Genomic DNA, 24,445 nt, shown 5'->3' on the forward strand with positions numbered 1-24,445 from the left:
CAAAATGAATTCATAACATTGGCAAGCCTCTGTTTAGTTTAGTGTATAGTCTTAAATATTTTGTTAAGAACTACTAAATATACTGAAAGTAAATCTGCCAGTGAAGAGAGATTACAATGTTTGAAAACCTTTGCTAAATACCACCTCAGTAAGTAATGAACAAATCTTTTGTCTTGTTTTAAAAGGATTATTATAACAAAACTTCAACAGAATCAGTTAGAAGTACCATATTTCACTGGCACTATCTTTGATTTGTTTCAAGAAAAATAATGTTTCAAGATAAATATGGGATTGAGTGAACTAATAAGATGGATATCTTTCAGGACATTGTCAGTGTATTGTGTAAATGAAAGAAAATTATCTTTGAAGAGACAGGGAGAAGCCGAGTGACTGATTACACTTTTGATGTTGTTTTTGTTCCTGTGTGATACATCCTATTTAATTACTATGCTAAGCATTCAAACCAAAGTCTTGTAGTGAAGATAGAAATAGCATGGCTTTATGTGTATGTTATGATTAAAATGGGTAGTGTAATTAGGAGTCATCTTTCAACAGGGGAATACTTTTGATGATGTAGCAATTTGCAGTTAAAGATTTTAATAGTGAATACTTTGGACTGATCCTCTACTTTCTACATCATTACCTATAACACAGGAGGGGTGGTGACCCTGGACCCCTGTGGTCACCTCTGCAGTCTGGATGGAGTGCAGGTCACTGTGCCCACACCACTCACACAGGGTAAGATAAACACACACACTGGCACTTGCTTGCACACACCACACACACGTACAAACTTATATATTATTATTATATTATTATTATATTATATTGCCACCTACTGGTCAATGTCAGAAGTGGAGAGAAAGTTGACTTAATTGCATAGAATGTGCATACTTTCTTCACAACTCCTGTGTGTATGTGTGTGTGTGTGTGTGTGTGCGCATGCACATGTGTGTGAAAGAGAGAGTGGTTAGTTTTTTGGTTTGGTTAACTTGCATTTCTTTCAGTGTGTGTATGAGTCATATGGGCACAGTAAACATTGTGCTGACGTTCTGCATGGAAACGACAGGGTGTACAGTGTGTGTGTGTGTGTGTGTGTGTGTGTGTATTTTCACATAAACGTATGGACCTATGTGTGTGTGAGCATTTCCACATGTTTGTGTACGTGTTTTGAATGATGTAGTGCATGTGTGTGTACCTCTGGTTTGGTTTAATTCGCAGTGGTTTGGAACAGCTAGCTGCTACAGTGAGTCACAGCTTCCAGCAACTGCAGAGCATATACTACTCCTCAAATTCTGTTACAGTAGACTGCAGAAAACTTGCAAGATGCACACACAAAAAACAGAGTAGCCTCCCAAATTCTAATGTATTTGTTTTCTTATCTGTCTGCCCCCCGACCCCCCACGTGCCTGTGTCTGTTTTTTGTCTGCAGGTATCTTGATCTCTTTATCTCTTGTCTGTCTGTCCTCTCTCTTCTTCTTTCTTCTCCCAAATTCCCTTTCTCTGGATTTCTCAGTTGCCGAGCGCTCCCTGTTTCACTGTTTTTGCCTTCTGTAGCAATTTCCACTCTGTTTTCCTTCCTTTTCCTTTTTCTTTGTTATTTTATAGAACATGCAGTACACTAGCTTTTCTTTCTCCATGTGGCCCTCCTTTCTGTGTACGATTTTTTCCTTTTGATTGTGTCCTTTGTGGCCTGGCCATTTTAAGTTAAATATTGACAGGCCTATTTATCTTCCAGCTGTGCCTGGCTGATTCAAATATTGACAACATTTTGGTGTGTCAACACACGAGACATTGTGAAATAGCAGGAGTGGAGAAAAGGACTGAAAGAGAAAAAGGGGTTAAAAAAAGTCAAAAGGGCATGGTTTGGAAAATCACGGGGAGAGAGAGAGAGAGAGAGAGAGAGAGAGAGAGAGAGAGAGAGAGAGAGGGCATCTTTCAGGAATATCCACTGGCCTCAGATGCTCTGGGTTGAGTTAGTCTAACCACACACACATACACATACACACTGTAGGGTAGGCTGGAGATGATTAGCTATGTTTAGGAAGTGATCTGTTCTGTATTTGGGACTTCGGAGCTTGACCTGGAATCACATCAGCGTCACTCCTAACTCACCAGAACAGCTGGAAGTCACTTGAATAGTAATATGTTCATACAACATAATAACAGCAACGATGACAATGAAAATCATTGCCTGGCATTAACAGCAATGACAAGCTGTATTAACTACTGCAAGCTTTTTTCTTTCTAATGCCTACAAACACTATTAATGGGATAACATCTATTTCTGCATTTCTGTTCACTTTTCAATGGGGTTTGGGCACAAAACTCAATCTCCCAGCATTCCCACCAGTCTGAAGCAAATGCAAATCTAGCTGCTGAACAAAACACAGCTGCTCTAATAAGAGATCTTTCTCTTTCTCTGTCTCATACACAAACTGCACACATGTAAAAGACAGAGTAGCTGCCAATGGGTTCATGTTGTCTTGAAAATGCTTGTAGATGACAAAGTATCTGAAAGAAACAAGAAACAGTTGGAGAGACTATCCCAATGTTTAGCCGGGGAGCAAAGTTCTCTTTTTTCTTATTTGCTTTTCAGTGTTTTCTTTCCTTTCCAAATTCTTCCACTATGTCCTTAGCCAGTCAGTCTGCCCGGCATACCCTCAAATCTCTTTTCTAGCCCTTCTCTATTGTTGTTTTGTCTCAGAAGTCAAATTAATTACTTCTTGGATTAGGTTGTCGTTTAAATAAAATCAAATCACCAGTTTTAGGAGGTTTTTAAGTCAGTCTCTATAGTCTGGTTTGGGGTTACACTGGTCCTAGATATTTCAAAGAAAAGAGAAGGAAAATAGGTAGGTAGACAAAGAAAGGCTGAGGGGGCGTCTACCAAATACCTCACTTTCTAATAGCTTTTGAACCTACCAACTACAGATACAGGGTAATGGCGTTATACGCGGTTAGTTTACATAAGTTTGTTTATTACGTAAACTCATAGCTTTTCTATTTTCATTGTCGTTTCCAGTTAAACCTTTGGTAGTGATATTGGGTTTTTCGACAGTATTTAAAATAGTTTGCTCTCGTAAATCGTCTACCCCTTTTTACCGAGAGTTGGTACAGTCCCGGACTCAGGCTTGTGGATGCTAAATCAGTGAACTTTCTTCCACAAGGAGTCAAGACGGATGAGGAGGCGTCCCATTGCTGAGGAGGCAGGCAAACAACAACACAGGGACCGGCAAGAGTGTAGATATAAAACCAGTATTTTGGTTTTGCCTTTGTAGGACAAGTTCTTGTGAGGTCTTGTCATGATAATTTGTTAGACCTTAAAAGAAAGAAAATAGTTTTTCTTGTCGTGATAAGTGCTCACTGAATGGGACTCAAAAGGTTTGTAACGGATTTCTATTACCTCTTCTAACACCAGTGTAACTAAGTAGCGTTACATTTAGTCAGGCACTGTTTTGACACACTTCTACTTTACTTAACTGCACCCTTTTTGAACTAACGTTACTTCATACGTAACCTATACCCTATTTTTTCCTGAATTACATAGTCTATTGTACTTATTTACGACGCTGTAGTTGTTTCTTTGCAGATATCTGTCTATCTTTGTGTATGTGCTAAGGGGGATCTGCATATGATGTGAGTGTGTTTCTCTCTCACGCTGATGCTAATGATGGCTGATTCACCTTCAAAGCAGTATTACTTACCACTCTAATGTGTTTTATGAACACACTGTTCTCTTTCATCAGGTTGGGCAATGTTCTCAATCTTAAATTTTGTAGTTATCACCATCAACCGATATATTTTTTTATTTGAAGCTTTGTCTTATTTGACACTTAAAAGAGAAGAGTAAACTACTTTCATCAGCCAGGATAAACAGGATTTGTTCTTAGGCTGATATTATTGATTTTCCTTTTAAAAATCAAAAGCCCTTTTGATTGGCTGCAATCGAAGTCATGAGAAATACTAATGGGACTAAAACAAGTCCCATCTGTCACTATAGATCAATGGAAATAATGCACTAAACTGAACTGATGGCTATGTGTTTTCATTTTTTAACATAATACTCTTTTTAAAATGGTTTTAATTTAAAAAAACAAAGTAAAGCACAGCTCCACATGGCTTATTGTTTCAGCAGGAGTGGAGGTGTGAATCAGTGCTGCTACTCAATGCAGTCAAAGCCACTGTGTGGTGAAAGTTAAGTGTATTATTTGCAGCCAAATTGTTGAGGCGTTCCATCACAACCTGTCGGTTGTAGCGTATTGCCTGCACCTTTTGATGGAAATAGCACTGGTTTGCCTTAGGGTCATAAATTTGCTGGTAAGTTCACAGACTGGTGTGAGTGCATGTGACAAAGAGAACTGGCCTATGGCTATGAAGACAGGATACCTGACACCTGAAAACAAAACCTGCTTCATTGTCATGGATGTTATTGTATTCGCAAGTCTTTCTTCTGCCTGCCTCAAGCACATTTGGGCTTTATCTTAAAACCAATCTTACATTGTAAACCAGAAGAAATATGTCCTTTTGTTATCAGTTAGTGTGGTGTTTGTGTTTACCTTTCTTTCTTTTCTTTCTGATAGATTAGAGGTTATTTATAGTTTATTCCTGTGGTTGTCCCCAGGCCTGTAACTCCTGAAGTCGCTTGAGAGAAGCGGGGTGGGTCGGTGGATTTATGCTTTGTGGATGAGATTTGAGATAGAGCAGAGAGAATATATCCACTGAGATAGTTAGATTGTGCGTGCGTGCGTGCGTGTGTGTGTGTGTGAACTTATCCACAACGACTCCCCTGAGAAAGACCAGTCTGTTTTCTTTACGATGTTACTGCTGGGCCGTTGTGCCCCAAATAGGGTTAATTTGTGGTTTTGAGGCCAATTTACACTCTTTTGAGACCTGTGTGTGTGTGTGTGTGTGTGTGTGTGTGTGTGTGTGTGTGTGTGTGTGTGTGTGTGTATGCATCCTTTCATGAATGAGTAAATTCAGCTTTAGTTCAGTACCATTCGGATTTGAAGGATCATAGCAACAGTTTGACAACCACCAAGTTTTTTTAAAAATGTATACATTTTGTTAAAGTGGGGGGTCATTTTTTTGACTGCATGTGGAAATTTTTGGGTTATGATTATTTTCCATGTCAAACCTGACCAATTAGCAGGTAAGTGAGTTTCATCAACATGTAATTGGTTTGTTTTTCATTCTAACCTAACGGTCTCAATTTGGCAATTCCTCCACTTAACCAAATAGAGAAACAGTTTTGAGTTTCCCCTCCCATAACATTGTGGTAAGAGAGTGTAGTTTGGTTCGCTCAGATCTACATGGGAACAAAAATTGGCTCCAGACGTGATACAGCTCCTACATCTGTGTCCTCAAAGAATCTGAGGTCTGACTTTGTACATCGCAAACTTTAAATTATCCTATAAATGTATATACAGACTAATTGGAGAGGGTCTGTCCATATGTGAGTTGGGGGCCGCATGCTTCGACATGGGAGGCAAACTCAACTTGCTGGTGAACAAGTAAACACATGAATTAGATTAAAAGTGTTTTGTTGTGGATGGTATGTCTTTGTGTGTGTGTAGAGAGAGAGGGGTGTGGGCATGTGTTTTTGTGCAAGTAATTTAGGACAGCAGACTAAGATTAGAGTTTTTTCATTGGCTGTGGAGGATGCTGTGTGTTCCCTTGTACTTGTATCACAGATGGATTGTAGGAGTAAGGGTTAGGAAAAGGTTAGGTCTTTTCTTTATAACCATAATAATTTAGGTGTGTGTGTCTGAAAGAGCGAGAGGAAATATAAACGTTGAATTATCAGGTTTTTTAAAATTTTTAAAATAATGTTTCTGAATTTCAATTTGTTTCTTTTTCTCTGTCACAAACGCACACATACTGCTAGTATTTGTTTATGCTGAAGATGGGAAGGAGGAGAGGATTAGCTAGTAGTTATTTGTTAGCTGAAGAGTCCTGAGAGGAAATTAGAAAGAGAGGTGTGCATGCCTGTGTGTTTGCTGTTAAATACTGAGAGTTACTGTGAGTCATTAGGTAGACACTGTAACGAGACATGTTCCCACACACACACGTCATGTCTGACAATGAAATACACATATTATTAGATCTGCTCACATTAGCCTTCATGGTGACCTGTGTGTGTGTGTGTGTGTGTTTCTCTTCTTTTACGCACAAGACACACATCGCTTGGTCATGATGCCACTGCTTCACAGTTTGCGCCAAAACCTGCAAGATTGGGTTTACATGAGTATGTATTTGAGAAGTTCAAAGTCCAGCTGTGTAGACTAAACATGTCTTACACTGTTTTCATGTGTGTGGTGTTAGCTCCACCTCACAATTGCACTCAGGTCTCTCCCTGTGCTGAGAAATTACAGCTTTGAAGGCAAAAAAAATCTGCTCTCCACGTAGTCCAAGGCAATGTCTAGACAGATATGACCTCTTTTGGCTAAACTATAATGTCAGATTTGGCTATTAGCATGACTTGTCAGTGGAGATGTTTGTGAAACTGGACATTAGGTTGAGAGTGAGAAAGAAAAGGGCAAAAGAGAGATGAGAATGAGAGAAGGGAAAAGAAAAAAAACATTTTGACATTTTTCCATTCAGTCTTTTTCCATTCACCCTCTCGCCATCCCCCTCTTGCCTCAGTGGCTGTGTCTGACTTCAGGTCCAAGGAATCTGATGTAACTGTAATAGAGCTATTAAGGAGGTGCTTTTTTAGCGTTTTGCACACATGCTAACATTGTGGTGGTTTACTGTAATGCTTATCTGAACCTCCTACTCTCAGGGATGGAGGCTGAAAGAATGGAGAGAACCAAGAGATTGCATGTGCGTGTGAGAAGACAGACAAAATGAGAGGGGATCTCTTTGTTTTTCAGTCATTCTTGTGATGTTCTGTCCTCTGTCCACTCCTAAAAATGTGCATCATTGTAGTGTTTTCATTTCTTTCTTCTTTTTTTATGGTGCTATTTTTCAACTTTTTTCCTGCATCAGATCTCCTGTGTGTGTGTGTGTCAGCAGCACTGCTGTCTCTCTCCCTTCCCTTCTGAGGTATTTGGACAGCTGTGGCTGGCTGTGTGTATTACAGAGGTTGTGACCCTGACATCTTGTTTAATACCTGGCCCTCTCAGCCTAATTGATGGCCAGAGCAAACACTGTGGTCTGGAATGGCTGGCTGTGCACGAGCGTGTACAAGTGTGTGTCCGGCTGTGAATAAATATTCCAGGCTCATACCACTTTGAAGCCATGCTTACGACTCCCTGTTCATGCATAGTGTATGATGTATACCTAATATATATGTCACCATGGTCTAGTTTGCTTTGTGGTCTGCAAGATTATGTGTTGCTGATGTTTGTGCCAAGAAATGCCAAGAGTTACATGCTTACAATTACTTTTGATTCATTAGTAAGTCTATACTATTATCTTTATTCTACACTTTACCTGATTGTAGATTACTCACCCTCTGTCTCAGTAAGTATGAGTTGTATCTCTATTTTTACCTTGTGTGTCTGTGTGTTTTCTCTCCAGGTTATTCCCTGTGTCTGGGTAAGTCCTATTTCTTCCGGTTCAACCATCCTGAGGAGGCAAGCAGAATGAAGAGCATGCTTCCACAAAAGAGCCCTGTATCCACTTTAGCCTACAACACAGGTAAACACACACACACACACACACACACACACACAGGGTCTGGTAAACCCCTTCCCTGACCCCTGTCCTTTTTTCTTTGTTCCTCCTCTCAGCCTTTGTTCTACCACATCGCCATCTTTTCTTCCACCTCCTCCCTCCCTTTTTCATCATCTCTTCTGTCTATCTATCTATCTATCTATCTATCTATCTATCTATCTATCTATCTATCTATCTATCTATCTATCTATCTATCTATCTATCTATCTATCTATCTATCTATCTATCTGCTTTTCACCTATTCTCCACCTGTAGTCCAGTTCATTCTCCTCATGTAACATCTGTCCCCACGAAAAGATTTGCTCCTATCCCCAGGCAGGGATCTCAGGGTAAAGTTACAGGTAGACACGACCCAGACAGGTGTGTGAGACTGGGATGTTAGTCTTGTGTGTGTGTGTGTGTGTGTGTGTGTGTGTTGGAAAGACTGAAGGGTAGGGTGGGAGCAGGTATTCCTTTCAGCCCTCTCATATGATCTTCCCTAAACATGCACTCTCACTGTCACACACATGCTGAAACTTAAATTCGAAGCACATTGGAATGTTTTTGTCATCTGGTGCCCCTCCATGCCGTGGTGATACAGCTGGGCTCTGCTGTCTCCTTAGTGATTGATCGAGCTGTGAGCAAGGTGTGTGTGTGTGTGTGTGTGTGTGTGTGTGTGTGTGTGTGCCATAATCAGTGGAATCCTTGCTCTTTAAACTCCTAGACACAAGGAATGCACTCCTTTCTCCCCTAACTTCTCTCTCACACACACACACGCAAACTTGCTATTACAGGCAGCCAAAATCTTTACGTTTATCCAGCAGGTCGCCAAGATTCACATTCTGACCTGTGTACCTAAAGTGAAGACTCCCACACAAAGCAAAACACGCTAGGCATAAAAGAGAATAGTCACGAACGATAGAAGGGAGTTGATGCACACCAGGCCTCCAGTATAAATCTGCCCTTGTATGGACACAAACACCCTGTGTGTGTGTGTTGGTCTGTGTGTGTGTTTCTGGATCTTATGATGTCTTTAATTTTCTGCCCCATTTCTTTCCACCATGTAAGGTTTGACATTTTCTCACACAGGCTTATATTCAGCTATGACATGTGCTTTTAGCTACTCTAGTTTCTCTTACAATATAAGTAAACTAAGCCATAGTAGTTGAATATTCTCACTTATGCTTAAATTCTTTAATACATATGTATGCTCTCGGCATATATGTACATATGGAATGTGTGTGTGTGTATGTGAGAGAGAGACAGTTAAACACAGGGTGGTCCAAGCTTGAACATTGTAATAGCTCCTTTTCCACATAAAGCCACAGATGAATTAACAAAACACTGGGTAGGTTTTTCACATGCTGCTTTCTCCTACCTAAGTGTTTTTACCTGCATTTTTGATGACAGGATAATATTTAGGTTATAGTTTTTGAATTCTGCATAGAATCGTGGGACAAGTGCTATTAATCAAAAATACTTCTACCGACCTCAGCAATATAGTAACATTTAGCAGGAAGGAAGTAAAAACTGACTCAGTTGAGGTTTGGAAAAAGACCCCCTCCCTGCTGAAACTGCTTTAAATAAAAGGCTTTAGGAAGGGCGGGGGGCCTCTTGAGGGTATTCCAGAATATTCTGTGGTCTTTTTCATTTCCCAAAATCCTACTTTGAGGAACTGAACTGGAGTTAGAGTTAAAATGTTTGTCTTGGATCTAATGGATGGTTTTATGCAAGAGAGAGAGTGTGTGTGTGTGTGTGTGTGTGTGTGTGTGTGTGTGAGCTGACTCCTATTCTGGTGATTCGCTGCCAGTTGCGGATTGTTTGGGTTGGGTTTGTTCTGCCAAGAGCCCAATCTATGAATAGCTGCAGTTTCAGGTACTCTCTCTCTCTCTCTTTCTCTCTCTCTATCTCTCTCTCTCTCTCTCTCTCTCTCTCTGTTATGTCCATCCATATTTTTATACATCTGTATTGCTTATCCCAGTCTTACCACTTCTGTCTTGTTTTGTATCTGCCCTCTTGTTTTTATTTTTTGCTTCGTCTCTGTTTCCCCATCTAAATCTCCCTGTTTTTCTTACCCATGAATGTTCACCTTTATGTATCTACACATTCCCATATTATCCATTTAATTTCTTTTCCATTTTATCTCTCTCCCACCTCCAGACTACCTGAAGTTTAGCAGTGACTATAGCCATGCGGTGGTGGGCGGCACCAGCAGTGCTAGGGGCATGCGATCAGCCTCTGAGCTCCGGGACTTAATGGACACCCTGCAGCGCAAGAAGATTGCCCTGGAGAACAGCCTGAGAGCCAACGGGAATGCTAACCCCTCCTACTTCAGCATGACGCAGGTCAGCCATCATTTAGCTCCACTTCAGGATTTATTATTCTGCTTTTTATGTCATGCTCTAACAGGGCTTGTAGAGTCTGTATGGTTAGCCTGGATGTGTGTCTTGAGCTAAACAGGGCTAAGCAGGATTTACTCATTGTTTATAAGACCAAACATTACCTCGGTCATATTTTATATGCATTAGATATTGCGATGAAATAGCATTTTTAAGTATTTCCAATTGTAATGTATTTTTTCCCATTCTATGCCTCAGTCTCCCCCCACCACACCTATCACAAGTCCTGCCACATCCTCATCAGCCTATCAGGAACAGGCAAGACGTTTCTATGGCTCAGATCGTCCACCCATGTCTTTGAAATCTGCTCCCCCTCTTTCCCCTGGACGACGATCTGACCATTCTTCTTCTTCTCTGGCCTCCCGCACCCCCATCAGTCGCAACCAGGACAACTTTGGTGTTAGCGATAGTCGCCGGATGCACAGTCCGGGCTCTTCTCCTTTACTGTCCACTTGGAACGGCGGAGGCTCCTCCATTTCTGTTGATGGTAGCAATAGCTTCCTCCTCTCTCTTCCTCCCTCCTCCTCCTCATCCCGCACTCCATCAACAGGAGGTGCAGCCAGCATGCCCTCAAGTCCCCGTCTTGGCCGCCGTAGCTATGGCAACCAAGAGCCATTGCCCAGCAGTCGAACCAGGAAATACTCAGCAGGCTCACTGAGTGGGATGATGGGAGGAGGGCACAGCCGCTCGCTGCCACGCCTCTGCCCCTCCCCATCTCCCTGTGACAACAACAACGGACTCCTGACCTTGTCTGCACTGCCCCCACGGCGATCCGATGTTGCTGGGGGTTACAAATTTAGCAAAGACCATTACAAAAACAGCCAGAATGCCAGCCCTGACCTCAACCACAACTCTAGTAACTCCAGCCAGCTTTCTTCCAACAGGAATCAAATCCAGATCTCAACTCAGGGAGAAGGTGTTGTGTCTATCTCCCTCTCCTCCCCTAAGAACTTACCCTCCACCACCCCGTCCATCTCTTCCACAACCGCCCCACCTGATGTGACCATCCCATCCAAGGCGGGGGGCTCCTCTTCTCCTCGTGTGGCCAAAAAGCTCAGCCTGACCTCCACTAGCTCTGTGGGCTCCATCAGCTCCACAAGTTCCAGCCCTCCAGAACAGGAGCGGCTGGCCAGCCGTGGAGTCTCCCCAGGAATGGAGCTGTATTTGGGGGAGAGGGAGAGGCGAGGGGTAGGCCTAGAACTCACTGGTGCCCCGGGGCATGGACTTGGAGAGAGGAAGTCTTCATTTGGGAAGTCGGGGCTGGAACCTGGGATGGGGCTGGGCGAGAGGAGGCAGTCATTTGGAAAGGCAGGAGTGACCCCACCAGGGGGTTTCAGAGAAAGAAGGGGGAGTATCAGCTCACTGAGTGGGAAGGAGGAACTGACCGACTACCACCACCGCCAAAAAGAGGAGAGACTCCGTGAGCAGGAGGTGGAGAGACTGGTGAGTTTGAGTGTGATTGCACATGTGGATTTGGATTTGTCACACACACAGCATCTGCCAATTCAAATTATGGCAACATATTCAGTCAGTTGGATCAAATAACACTGTATAGATAAGAAGATATAACCTGTGGTACAGACTGCATCCTGTGGTGTAAAATGTAAATTAGTTAAGCTTACAGACGGGCAGACTGTTGACAGGTGAACAGTTTGTTGCTGTTTATTAGGATTACTGAAAGAAGATAGGGATACAAGTTTGAATTTGCAGTGGAACATTGCTATTGTTTTGCATACACGTGCAATCACACACAAGAAATGGAATGACTTTAGGAATGCATCCCTTCACACTAACCTCCTCCTTGTCCTCTCAAACATACTCTCTCAGGGAGCTTAACACACACACACACACACACAAAGTGAGGTTCACCATTACACAGATGCCTCTGGCAGTTAGCCCATATTTACAGGACTATTCTTAACCCCGTGCTTGGATTGTGTGTTTGTGTGAGTGCGTATGTATGTGTATGTATGCTGTGTGTTCATGTCAGTCAGCTGGAGGTCCGCCCAGTGTGGTTCGGACCACTGAAGTGCCACAGAACACATCAGTCAGATGTGGGTTAGAGAAACCAAGAAGATTAGAGAGCAGCGTTGTAGTGTAGCAGGTGGATAAACACACATATGCTCAACAAATAATGTCTCTCTCTCTTTCACACAGCCATATTCTTAACTGGTTAAATAGTTTTCTGGATGGGAAACCAAACTGTTTCATAATCCTCACAGTTTCCCACAGCTAGCTTTCAGCTAGCCTCCAGATATATTGGATGGTAGTAATATTTGCAAGATGGAATATCGTAGACCGGCCCCTTCTGCTCTGATCAGAGAGCCAATTTGCACTTTGCCCAGTATCAAGATGGAACATTTATTTAACCCCAGCAGTGTTGCATTTGATGTGGTTTGATTTACAACCAATTCTTTTTAGTTTGTGCCCTGATGTAAAAGATAGCAGCCTCCTGTTAGGCACATTAAATGATGCATTCAAATTGGTTTAATCAGACAGTGATTTGAGTTTCTATAATGAACTGTCAAAATGCTTATTATTTCTGAACATGTTTTGAATAATAGCTCTGAATTATCAATAATAAAATGATGAACTGCTTTTAGCTGTGCATTGTAAGCAAGCCACTAGCAGTATCTCTGAGTCCAAAGCTCAAGCTCAGGAAAGCATTGTCTTAACTCTGTCTGCCCTCTAGTGGTAGTACAGGAAATCTCCATTCTATCCATGCTAAGCTGTCATTAGGTTGTGTAATTAATGGCTATTTGGGGATGTTACCAGCAACAAAAGGAAGAGAAACACAAAAACGATAGCTAACAAGATTACCCATTGTGTCATTTAGGATGTACAGCTTAGATGCATTTGGTGATGTTTGGTTAAGTTTGGTCAGTCCGTATCTACAAGTTGGCATTTAATTCCAGTGCTCCTTTTTTGTCCACTATGTCCAAAGCAGCTCATATTTCTCCACTTGTTTCCTCTCTTTCTATTTCCTCACACTCTCTTCCACTGTTTTCCTGTCTTTAGTTTTCTCTCTGTGTTGTTCTTTCAGTGTGTCTTCATCTCCCTCTCTTTGTCTCTCTCTCTCCATCTGTCTCTCTTTCTCTAGTTGACAGCTGATTACTAGAAGGGCTCCACAGAGGCTTGTTTCCATTAGAATAGAACAAGGTTGTTTTACCCCAGCTCCTGGTTCACATTACACACTATAATAGGGGTGTGTATGCTTGTTTGTATGCATTCACACATATATACAAAAGGTATTTCGACTGGTAAACAATTTGTACTGTGATCAGTTATTTATATTGATTTGTATAAACTGTTTATTTATTCAAATCAATTAATTTATTATTTTTATATCAACAATAATACATATACATATAATCTATGTGTAGTGCTATAGTGTTTTTCCTAAATAGGATGTCTCTCTTCAGCCTTTCTAAACAGCCACATGACTGTCTTGAGACTTTCATAGTCCAAACTTCACCTGGTTCAGATTCCTTCCTAGAGCACAATTCCCTGGAAAGTGTCTTGTTTCCTTAGTGGCAGTACACACAGACACATTCTTGTGTTTAGAGTCATGGCCTGTTCTCGTGCACACTTCCGATCATAACTGACAGCTGTCCACCTTCTCTTTTAGCTTACTCTTTCTCTTTCTCACTCACACACACTAACACATACACACACCTCTGTCCCACATTCTTTCTTTTTTTCAACCTCCTTCTTTCTGTTTCTAATATTACACAGGCTAGCTGTGTGGCTTACATAGTTCTCCCTCCAGAGAAGTTACTGCTGAACCTATGAGGGGGTATTTTGACTCTCTGCAGCCTCCGTAGCTCCCCATATAGCTGTGTTCGGGCAGGCAGAACTGTGGAAAGGGGATCTCTTGCTCCAGGGATTCCCAGTGAGAGGAAATATTCTTTCCAGAGTATGTAAATGATATACTAAACTAGAGTATGTAAATAACATACAAGAAAGGATGGTGCGGAGTGTATTTTGGACTAAACAAGGACATTTTAACTAGAGGGATTGCTTCAGCAATGCTTCCCCAGGTAACCCGAGCACTGGAAAATTGATTTTATGATGTGACTCAATTTGAAAACACATATGCATGTATATGAAGAAATACAATGTCAGAATCAGTATGAAAAAGTACAAAATATGTTGTTTACTGTATTTGACTAGTTAGCATCTGACTCTAATAGAAATGTAACTTAAATTTAGTGCACACATCCAGCACTACCATAGGACTTTACAAAAATGTCTGTGTTATTTGATAACATAGGGTTATACTGTATTTGTGTAACACCCCAACACTCTATGCGGTGTCTAATAGGCAGTGGACTGACTTGAGTTTAGACTAAAATGGTGGGGACTTTTCGGTTTGTTACTCAAAGTAGCCACCACAAAGTTTTACCCCATTGAAGTAAAATGATCACAACCTGCTAACAAAAATAACTACACAACTTAAATTCAAGCATATTCACTTATAACTACACCCTTTTAAAAACCTACCTTAGACAGCATTGTAAAGAACAATCATAATGAGTTGACACAACTACAATTTCACGTACTGTAACTCTTACACATATGTGTGTATGCTCATCCCAGGAGCGACAGCGGCTAGAGACCATCTTGTCTCTGTGTTCGGAGCTGGGCTGGCCTGAGAGAGATGGAGGAGGTGGCACAGCTACAAGTCCCACCTCAGCTGTGGCGGATCTCCAAAAGATCAACCAGGAGCTTGAGAAGCTTCAACTGAACGACGACGATGACGACACCCCATCTGTCTTTTCAGACTCTTCAGCTGTTAATGGAACGACAGGGAATGGACACATGGCCTTCCCTGGATCAGAGAATGGTTACTATGATGATGATCTACAGGTACGACGGAGGCGCAGCAGCAGCAACCGGGCAGAATCACCAGCTGTTAGTCTGCGAAGCTTCGCCCCCTCACCTTCTCCACGCACACAGAGGATCAATGAGGTACAAGACACAGGACATGTATATGTACACATTTATATGTACACATGGAGCACTCCAACTAATATCACATATTTAGCTGTTGTCAAGTGTTGAACAGGGGACCTGAATTCAGTTAGCCACAGACAGTTTTGTTATTTTCAGACTCAGAGTCACTTTACCACTTTTAAATGCACATAGATGTAAAAAACATACTTGTACGCAGAGTCCTGTTTATTTAATGAGTATGTAAAGTGAAGTGTAGAGTGTAGAGCAGTCACCTACCTTCAACAATAACCCTTTCAGACAAACATCATCTAACCTTATGACCCTCCCCCTGGCCAGGGCTGAACATGGGTTGGATGCTGCACAGCACTGGTGAACAAGTGTTTCTTTTAGGGTTGGGAATATGATTTAATGTCATTGGTGATTAAATGGATTTCAACAGACCACCTGACTCATTAAAAAAAAGCAAGAGAAAGAGGGAGCAAGCACCTGTGATTGCACAAATTGGCGAATAAGAGAGTGTGCTGAGAGAACTAAAATATTTACTAAATTTATTGGTATTTATATAGTTATTCTAGTTATTCTGTGTCATTCTGTGGTTAAGGGTAATGCATATGGATCTACAGTTGCTGACTGGAGTTTCTTTGACAAGATATTATCCTCTAACAACAGTCTCTTTTGAGTTGGTCAAACGCATGTTAAATGTACATTCAGCATCATACACATCTCCTGTATGAAAAGAGTACAAGACTGCAAAAGTAGCACCTTTGACTTTGGTCAGCTTTTTAAAAGATTAATCAGTATTAATGTGAGAAGTGTTTATGCTCCCTGCTCTTTCTGGAAAACATGATAGTGACAAGGATCACTCCTCTTAATACTTGGAAAGTATCAACATACATATCCTTCACGTACACAGATGGGAGATATTTACAGCCCATTTATTAGATTAGAGCAGGCTAAGTGTTACCATTTATAATTGACAGCTGCTGTTTGTGGGTGTATGTGTGCTTGTGTATGCCCACATTATTCTGCTGTAAAAGAACAGAAATTTTCACCACAACAAACAGTTTACAGCACTGCACATGCTAATATTTAGCTATAATACAAGATTTTGATTTTTTTTCTGTGAACATGTCCAGCAGGCAACAAGTGATGAAAATGGAGGCCTTTCATAGATTCTGATAAAATTACAAATACTTGATACACCTATTTTCATGCCAGCACATTATTGAATTGGTGGTGTCAGTGATTATTATTACAACTAATTACCATGAATCCCCAGTATTGGTTCTGATAAAATTTTAACTACATCTTAACTACGGTTCAATCTGTGACTCTGTTGATGATGTTGTTACCAGGCTCTAGATGATGCAGCTCGTCGCCGCGGACAAGAAGTGAGGCCTTCGGAGGAGGAAGTGAGGCGTGTGGAAGAGGAGAGGATCCAGGTGCTGAACAACATGGAGGAGCTGGAGCAAAAGATCAAAGAGCTGGACAACCAAATGGACGAATCTGCCCGAGAGGTAAAGAGAAGGCCGAGAGAGGGACGATGGCATTTTGGACAGACAGACACACAGCAGCAAAAATGTCCATCTTAACAATTCATAGTTTAATGTTAAGTCTAGAAGTCTTATTTTTAAAGAGAAGTGAAGAATTCTACTTCTTTTCAATTCAGTGACACATTTTGTTGGTGAAAATCACACATTATTAGGTAGTGTTATGTAAAGGCTTTAATAAAAGTAAGGATAAATCAGGAATTTAAAATCAGTTCTGTTCAGAAAACTCACAAAAGAGACCAGAATCACTACAAATGGCTTACTTATTGGTGTATATTTATCCAAGGTGGAGGTTGAGCGAGCTCTGGTGGAGGCTGAGATGGATTCGGAGGTAGTTGCCCTCCAGCAGGAAAAAGATGCTCTGGAAGCACTTCACAACAAAATGGCTGACCTAGAGACCAAGTCCCAGCAGGAAAAAGAAAAGGTATTTAACAGGTTACGCTTTATTGTGAAACAATGAGAGTGAGAGGGAAACTACTCAGAGATTCATAATGGCTGACACTGAGACCAAGAGCCTGTTAACACACTGGTGGGTTAAAAGATGAGGGGACACTTGAAATGCAGTTGAAAACCATGTACACTAAATATGGGTTTTAACCAGACACATTTCCCTTTCCAAGGTCTATATGTGCGCGTGGTATTGAAAATACATACAGCCATTTGAGACTCTCATACATTTAGGGGTCATGTGACTAACTGGTAGGTGTTAATCCTTCTCATGCTGTCTCTGGTCCAAATATATATCTGCTAATACTGCCCAGGGTATAGCGGTCACCAAGTGTTCCTATCTTACACACACTCCTGTGGGAGGACCGTGGGTGTGTGTGTGTGTGTGTGTCTGTCTACATTTATACCAATATATGGTATCATTGACAGGGTGGGAAGTGTAAGTGGATAAGCAGATTGGATTTGTTGTGTGTATGTGTGTGTGTTTGCGTGCACATGCTTTGGTTTGGCATTGGGATGTTCTCCTCTGTTGGACTGAGTCCTGGCCTGATCATGAAATTTCCATGGACCCCACAGCCGGGAGATACTGTACAGGATATAACCACATCATGATACTGAGTGAGAGAGACTGAACGATTAGATAGATAAGTGTTCAAAACTTCTGTTGAAGAGTAGGTGAGTGCTTGTACAGATTTTGGGTGCCTGTATATGTTGTGGTACTTATAAAGAGGACCATTACCCTCCTGAGCCATTCCTTCTTACCCATTCCCTCAATCATTTCCATTCAAACAAACAGAGGAAAAAAGGCAGGAGATAGAACTCATGACGCTATTCATACTACCTTCATGCCTTCATTTCTACTCAATTCCTCCCCAGTTCTCCATCCCTTTGGTTGATTTTTTTTTCTTCTCCAGCTTTTCCTCCCCCCCCTCCCTCTAGGCTAATCTTGCTGACCTGGTTGCCGTAGTGACTAACTGTGGCTCCCCAGTCCCACTAACGCTGCCATCCTCTCTCTGTCCTGTGTGTGTGTGCGTGTGCACATAAATGTGTACATGTGTGGGCATGCATATGTATGTGTGTGTGTGTGTGTGTGTGTGTGTGTGTGTGTGTGTGTGTGTGTGTATGCCAGGGGTGCGAGTTGCTGCAGGCAGAAAGGGGCAGAGTAGAGAGGTTGGCTCAGATTGTGTGTGAGCAGCGCTCCCAGCTGGACAGCTGCCCTGAGGCCACCAAGGAGCCCCTGCAGGAGCAGCTGGCCAGGGTCAGTACACACACACACACACCTCACAAACACATACACAGGAAGATATGTGTTTGAGTGTGTAAACCAATGGATTCCATGCAGATAAAACACAACATGTAAACAAGCATAGAAGCAAGAATACTCAACATAACTGGGAAATGCAACAGCTGTGCATGCGTACACTGATAGAAGAAACCCAGAACAAAAGCAGATTTATGTGCACATATGCATATTGACACTCAAAGCATACAGGATATGTGAACAGGTGTTTACATGAACAGACTCATATAGAAAGAGAATCGTGATGCTTGCATACTTGGACTTGCATGTGAACATGCACACTTTTTTTTTTTCCTGAGCTAACTTGCTCTCTGCCCCACGGCCACCTAACTCTTTAGTTTTCTATGTCTACACATCTCTTTGTTTCATCACAAGGGTTGAGCCTGTTAGAGTATAAAGTATCGCAAGAGTTTGGCTTTAAGACCTGTTTGGCTATTACAGAAATACACTGACATTTAGACATAGAGTCTAAGGCTTCACCCGTTGTGTTTGACGCATAACAATATCCATCATCCATCAGTCTGTTAGCTATACCAGCTTATCCTGTAGAAGGTCACGGGGGTCTGGGGCCAATTCCAGGTGACATTGGGTGAGAGGCAAGGTACACCCTGGATAGGGCTGACACATACAGATGGACAACCATATGGGTAATTTAGAATCGCCAATTAACCTAACCTGCATGGGTTTTCTCTGGCCACTCCAGTTTCCTCCCACATAACAATATGTTGATTTCTTGAGGAGACAACACTTTTAAATCATCTATATTTTGGGGGAATGCTTACAGTATGTAACATGTTGCATGTTTACTCAGACACTGGTTATTCCTGGTTATTCTTTTTATAGTTGTCTGCATGACTGTTACTTCAGGGATCTGTGTGTCTGGTTTTCTTTGTCTTTGTCAGTGTATTGTAGGATGAGAAAGTTCTTTTTGATACATAATTGCGTGCATATTTCTGAAAGCAGTTTCCTCTCACAGAGTTCTTACAATTATGTCGCACATACTGGGGAAAATTCTCATCACTAAAATAGGCAATTTTCAAATTAGATCAAGAATTTCAGGTTTTTATATGTCAGGTTGTTTATGAACACTTGCATGTATGATCCATTAGATAATTTATATGAATTGTTTGTTTAATGAATTGATCAATCTTATAACCTCATATAACCTAATATAGCACTGCTTCAGTACTCTACCAGAGTCTACTGTAAATCTTTTAATAAATTGATGTATTTGCATGCATTTAACTGCCATACATACCCTGTGAATGTTGTTAGTACAAGTCTGTTGGTCTTGTATACTGTTTTTTTTTTTTTTATCTTCATGTCTGCATCTTGCATGTTTTGTGTATGTACTATAAAAGTATGTGTAGTTACTTTTGTCCTGTGTACATGCATTCCTTTGGCTTGCCTGTTTACCTGTACGTTATTTTTTTGTGTGTGTTTGTGTGTCAGGATTGTGAGGTGCTCGAGGCGGAGACAAAGCGTTTTGAGGACCTGGAGTTCCAGCAACTGGAGAGAGAGAGCAGACAGGACGAGGAGAAGGAGACCCACACGCAGCAGCTTCTCCGGGAAATTGCAGACTACCAGCGGAGTACTGTCACACGCAAGGTAACAACTGTCTGTTGCGTGTTTTCTGAGTCAAACCTGGGGAAAATGTATACAGTAAAATATCACAATGTTATATTATGATTCAAAATCCAGATAAGTTAAAATCCATCCACCTATGTGCAGCCTTTACAAATTTTCTAAGAGGTACTGGACTCGCAGTGAAACAAACCCTATTTGATCTACTGCTTAATTTGAATCTCTGTTTAAAAAGGGCTGAAAGCATGTAAACGTATTTCGTTTAGTAGCTTTGGCACTAGTGTTAGTGTCATGCTCTATAAGTGAGCTAGAAACACGTAACAAGCTTGTTTTGCTTTTCCTTCAGGAGCGACTGTTAACTCTGAAGAAGCAGGCAGTACAAATTACCCAGCAGGCTCAGCGAGAGAAAGAGAGCTTCTTGAAGGAGAGGAGCAACCTCGAAGCAATGCTGCAAAGGGTACTAGGATATCCATGTTTGCATGTGTATGCATCTGACCATCCTTGCTTCTGTGTATGAATGGAAAAATAAACCCTTAAAGAAGGGTTTGTTTTTAACATTGTTTTCATTTTGTTTTTAACATTGTTTTTCATTTCCTTTTTCTGTCTGTTAGGAGAAAGAAAACCTCACCGAGCTGGAAAGAAAATATGCTGACCTCACTGGTGGCCGGGGTTTCACTCTGAGGGAGGTAGGTTTGATTGACAGCTGTCAGACAAGAAAATGAGAACTGTCCTCATCTTTGAACTCCTTAAGACTCTCAAAGTGGCCGGGTCCCTCATACTTTTTAATCGGGGTTTCCTCTTCTCTGCTTGCTAGGATACAGCCTCTCTGGCTGATGTGTGTCGGTCTTTTAGCGATTGTTGCCGTCACACCACCTCTGCCACAATTTCTCCTCCTCCAGTCAACTTGTGCACCCTCTCATCCCCCCTTTCCTCTATTTCCCTCAAGAATGCTGAGGTACTTTTGTCTTGTTTTACTAATATATCCCTTTCTGTTTTTCTCTTTGTCCATATAGTCTGTTTAAATCCATTTCATCCTTCCTTCCTGTCTGTCATGTCTCTCCTTCTGATTACTTCTTTTTCCTCTTTCGGTTTCTTACTGTAACTGCCAGTCCCTGCGATGCAGGAAGGGAAGAAGTTAAAGGAATTTGAGACTTATTTCATTAGTTCTATGCACATCTTATACGCAAATATATTAATACTGAGGTAACCTTGTAAGAATGTCTATTGTCTTGTGTACGCCGCTCAATGAATGTTAACAGTACAGTGTCTAAGTCACGTTTTTAAGTGACAAGACTTTTTGTTCTATTTTTCCTTTGAAACTGCTAAAATCGCCACCAATTTCTGCATTATTCTAACTACTAATTCTCAAATTTGTAATAACATCTTAATACTCTCGTCATGCTATGCCTCACCCCTTCTCTCTCCCCCATTTCTCCACATGACACTTTCCAGGGCTATGTCACAGTCAGTGAAATCAATGAGCTTTACTCACAGCTTGGGGGGGACCCTAAATCCGCCCATGCCCCCACTCTGGCCAATGCCTCTCCTGAGTCCGACGCAAACCCCTCCCCTGACGGTGACACCCCCAAACCACTGGAGGATGAGGTGTGTGTGTGTGTAGTGGTGTTCAGGGTTTGCGTGTGTAGTTTAGCACACAGACGTATATGATGCAAAGTGTGTGTTTGTTTGTTTGTTTGTGTGTGTGTGTGTGTGTGTGTGTGTGTGTGTGTGTGTGTGTGTGTGTGTGTTTATGTTCCCCAATTTCCCTGCTTCTTTTACACTATTTCAGATTTCTGACAATGTTCCTTTCTTCTTTTCAAAGCTCTGTCATTCTTCCTCACCTGCCGACTGTCACTCCTTTTCCTCCTCTTCTTCCTCCTCCCATCTAAATCCCCGCCCCCTCCCCAAAACACCCTCTGTGCATTGGCCAGAGAACATGGTGTCATATCGAGACCCCTCTCCCCTCCCTGACTCTCCTCCACCTCCCCTTCCTGTCAAAAAACACCATCACCGACACAGGCAGGTAATGTGTGTGTGTGTGTGTGTGTGTGTGTGTGTCAGCAACTGTGTGTGTCAGCAACTGTGTGTTTGTCTGTTTTTATGTGACAAACACATTGTGTAGAAACCAGATGCACATTTTACACAATTGCTTTGATGGATTGATGTTGATTATAATAAATAATTGATAATTGTTCAGGTAGGTTGTAGTGCACAATTAAAAATGTTGATCAGCCATATGAATAAAATAAATGTGATTTATTCATATGGCTGGCTAAATGAAATTAAAGAATTGTTGTTTGCCACAGTGTCTTTTTTTGATCATATGTAATACTTTAAAGTCATTACATTTTCCTTAAAGAAAATATGTTATGTTATGTTATGACCTAAAATGAAATTGGATCATTTTGATCATTAATTGGATTGAAATTAATGTTAATAATGAATAATCGCTCAATCAGTTAACTATGTACATCCCTTCCCTCTGTTGCGGTGTGTGTGTGTGTGTGTGTGTGTGTGTGTGTTTGATCAGCATTTCCGTTTGCTGGAAGAGAGGAAGAGGTTTGAGAAAGACAGTGGCTCCCATCTAAGTGACACATTACCCAGGAAGAAAACCACATCTTCCATGACCCCCCAGTTCACGTGTGCAACACTGGGACGCAGCTTCCCTAACAAGGTACACACACACACGGAGATGGTCATGTATGCATAAATTACACAAATCAATACAAATCATGTATTGTTATACTGGTTCTTGGTCTATCTGTAGCTTATTTTCCCAAATTCGACATTTGTATTGTGTATTATAAATATTACATCAATACTGTATACATTATGTAATTTTGAAGATGCCAGATTTGTTTAGAATTACTAAATCATGGAAGTAAAAAGGTTTGGTCTCTTCTTGGTTGTTTATAGTCCCATCAGCCCCTGGTACAGAGCACAAGTTGTGGCAGCATTCTTCCAAGAATTCTCTCCTTATCCAACAAGGAAACTGAATCTCGACGTCTGCATAAAGGTACACACACACTCGCATGCTCAACACCTATCTGCTCACATATGGACAAACACACTTGGAAACCATATATACGGATAATGCATGGGAATACATGTAACTTCACTTACAAAGACTATCTGTATCTGTCAGTTTGCTCTCTCATTTGTGTCTCCTACACTCGCACAAGCACTGAAACTCTGGGTTGTCACATAAAAATACACCTTATATGGTGACATCAATCCTTGAGGTTTTGTGTGTGTGGGTGTGCACCTCATTGTGTTTTGTTGGATCACAAAATTTCTCATTTGTTTATCTCTTAGTGGAGATAGTGCAGGAATGTAAGTGGGGAAGGGCTGCTCCATCAAGTATTCGTGTATTGTGTGTCTGTGAGTATTCAGCAGAGTTGCTGGTTTGAGTATGAACAAGTTGAAAATTGGTACGTTAGTTGGTAAAAGTGTTAGAACCTAGATTTCTTCTAAGTCAACTTCCTACCACAAACGTTAACCAGCCATTTCCCATCATTAAGAAAATCTGCTGCTCACTCACCACAGAGTATAATCCTTTTGCCCTCTGTTTGGGTGTTTGCTGACATGTGGTTTTGAATGCAGATTTAGCTGCTGAAAGATGAAGGACGGTCTGTTACCTCAAGGATGCTGTGCCCTTTTTCCATTTTAAGCTTTGAATGAAAGATAGGTTTTGATCTTTCATAGAGAACCATTTCATTGCTGCACTTTTACGAGGCAGATATCCCAAAATTGTATTCTGAAATATTTGTATTGTGTACCTTGCGTTGTAATAGTACTGATGTTTTTTCCGGACACTGGCACATGCATCTGCTCCCTCAGTCCCTTTGGTCCCTTGATCTGGCTCATCAGATGGGTGGGACTGCTGCAAGGGCCAGATAGTATCAGGTTTTTTGTGTGTTTCTTCCTGTACCCAGAGGCTGAGTTAGTCTCTCTTTTAAGTATCTGCACCATAATTTTGCCAACATTCCTCTTTCTACTCCTGAGGACATCTCGTTTTCTTCCCAGACATCTTTGGACTAACCCTACTTTTAGGACTGTACTGCATGTAGTCGTTTTGCAGATATTTTTTGTTTGTTTGTTTGTGAGCCTCACATTTTTAACAAGACCAGTTACACTGATAGGTGAATTTGTTTTTCACTGAACAAATAAGAGCGTCTCACAGTGGCGGGGCATTGTGATCCTAAATTAAAGCCATCTGGGCAAACTGATGTCCCAGATGGAGTGACACAGACAGGTACAACACAAGTGTGCATTAATGCATAAGAAGAATAAGTAGCATTAGTCTCTACTGAAGCTGCTGTGTTTTTCTCTTTCTGTGTGCGCGTGTTTCCAGGTCAGCCCGGCTCCCGAGCAGCTTCCCAGACCAATGTCTACCTCGATGCCTTCGGGTACCGTGATAACCAGGCCTTTGACACAATGAGTGTGGATAGTACCGACTCCATTGAAACCAGCATCTCTGCTTGCTCACCTGACAATGTATCCAGGTAAGTGTCCCCGGCGTGTGTTGTTTGTATCTGTGAATATTAATGGAA

At 41.5% G+C, this 24,445-nt stretch overlaps 1 protein-coding gene across 2 annotated transcripts in view; it reads left to right on the top strand.

Moving 5' to 3' along the window:
* Window positions 1–24,445, top strand: part of phldb2b (pleckstrin homology-like domain, family B, member 2b) — a 42,062-nt gene that overhangs the window by 11,172 nt on the left and 6,445 nt on the right. The window contains exons 5-19 of one of the 2 annotated variants that reach the window (XM_044176713.1): window positions 655–738; window positions 7,522–7,641; window positions 9,817–10,001; window positions 10,254–11,498; window positions 14,655–15,026; window positions 16,367–16,528; window positions 16,848–16,985; window positions 18,138–18,266; window positions 19,761–19,916; window positions 20,239–20,349; window positions 20,504–20,578; window positions 21,345–21,497; window positions 22,423–22,566; window positions 22,809–22,908; window positions 24,247–24,397. In XM_044176713.1, coding sequence (XP_044032648.1) covers window positions 655–738; window positions 7,522–7,641; window positions 9,817–10,001; window positions 10,254–11,498; window positions 14,655–15,026; window positions 16,367–16,528; window positions 16,848–16,985; window positions 18,138–18,266; window positions 19,761–19,916; window positions 20,239–20,349; window positions 20,504–20,578; window positions 21,345–21,497; window positions 22,423–22,566; window positions 22,809–22,908; window positions 24,247–24,397 — 3,325 coding nt within the window. Of the gene's footprint in view, window positions 1–654; window positions 739–3,141; window positions 3,382–7,521; window positions 7,642–9,816; window positions 10,002–10,253; window positions 11,499–14,654; window positions 15,027–16,366; window positions 16,529–16,847; window positions 16,986–18,137; window positions 18,267–19,760; window positions 19,917–20,238; window positions 20,350–20,503; window positions 20,579–21,344; window positions 21,498–22,422; window positions 22,567–22,808; window positions 22,909–24,246; window positions 24,398–24,445 lie in introns of those variants that run through there. The other variant, XM_044176714.1, reaches the window with a different exon arrangement.

The sequence above is a fragment of the Siniperca chuatsi genome, linkage group LG19 (assembly GCF_020085105.1).
Source record: "Siniperca chuatsi isolate FFG_IHB_CAS linkage group LG19, ASM2008510v1, whole genome shotgun sequence".
Taxonomy (NCBI): Eukaryota; Metazoa; Chordata; class Actinopteri; order Centrarchiformes; family Sinipercidae; genus Siniperca; species Siniperca chuatsi.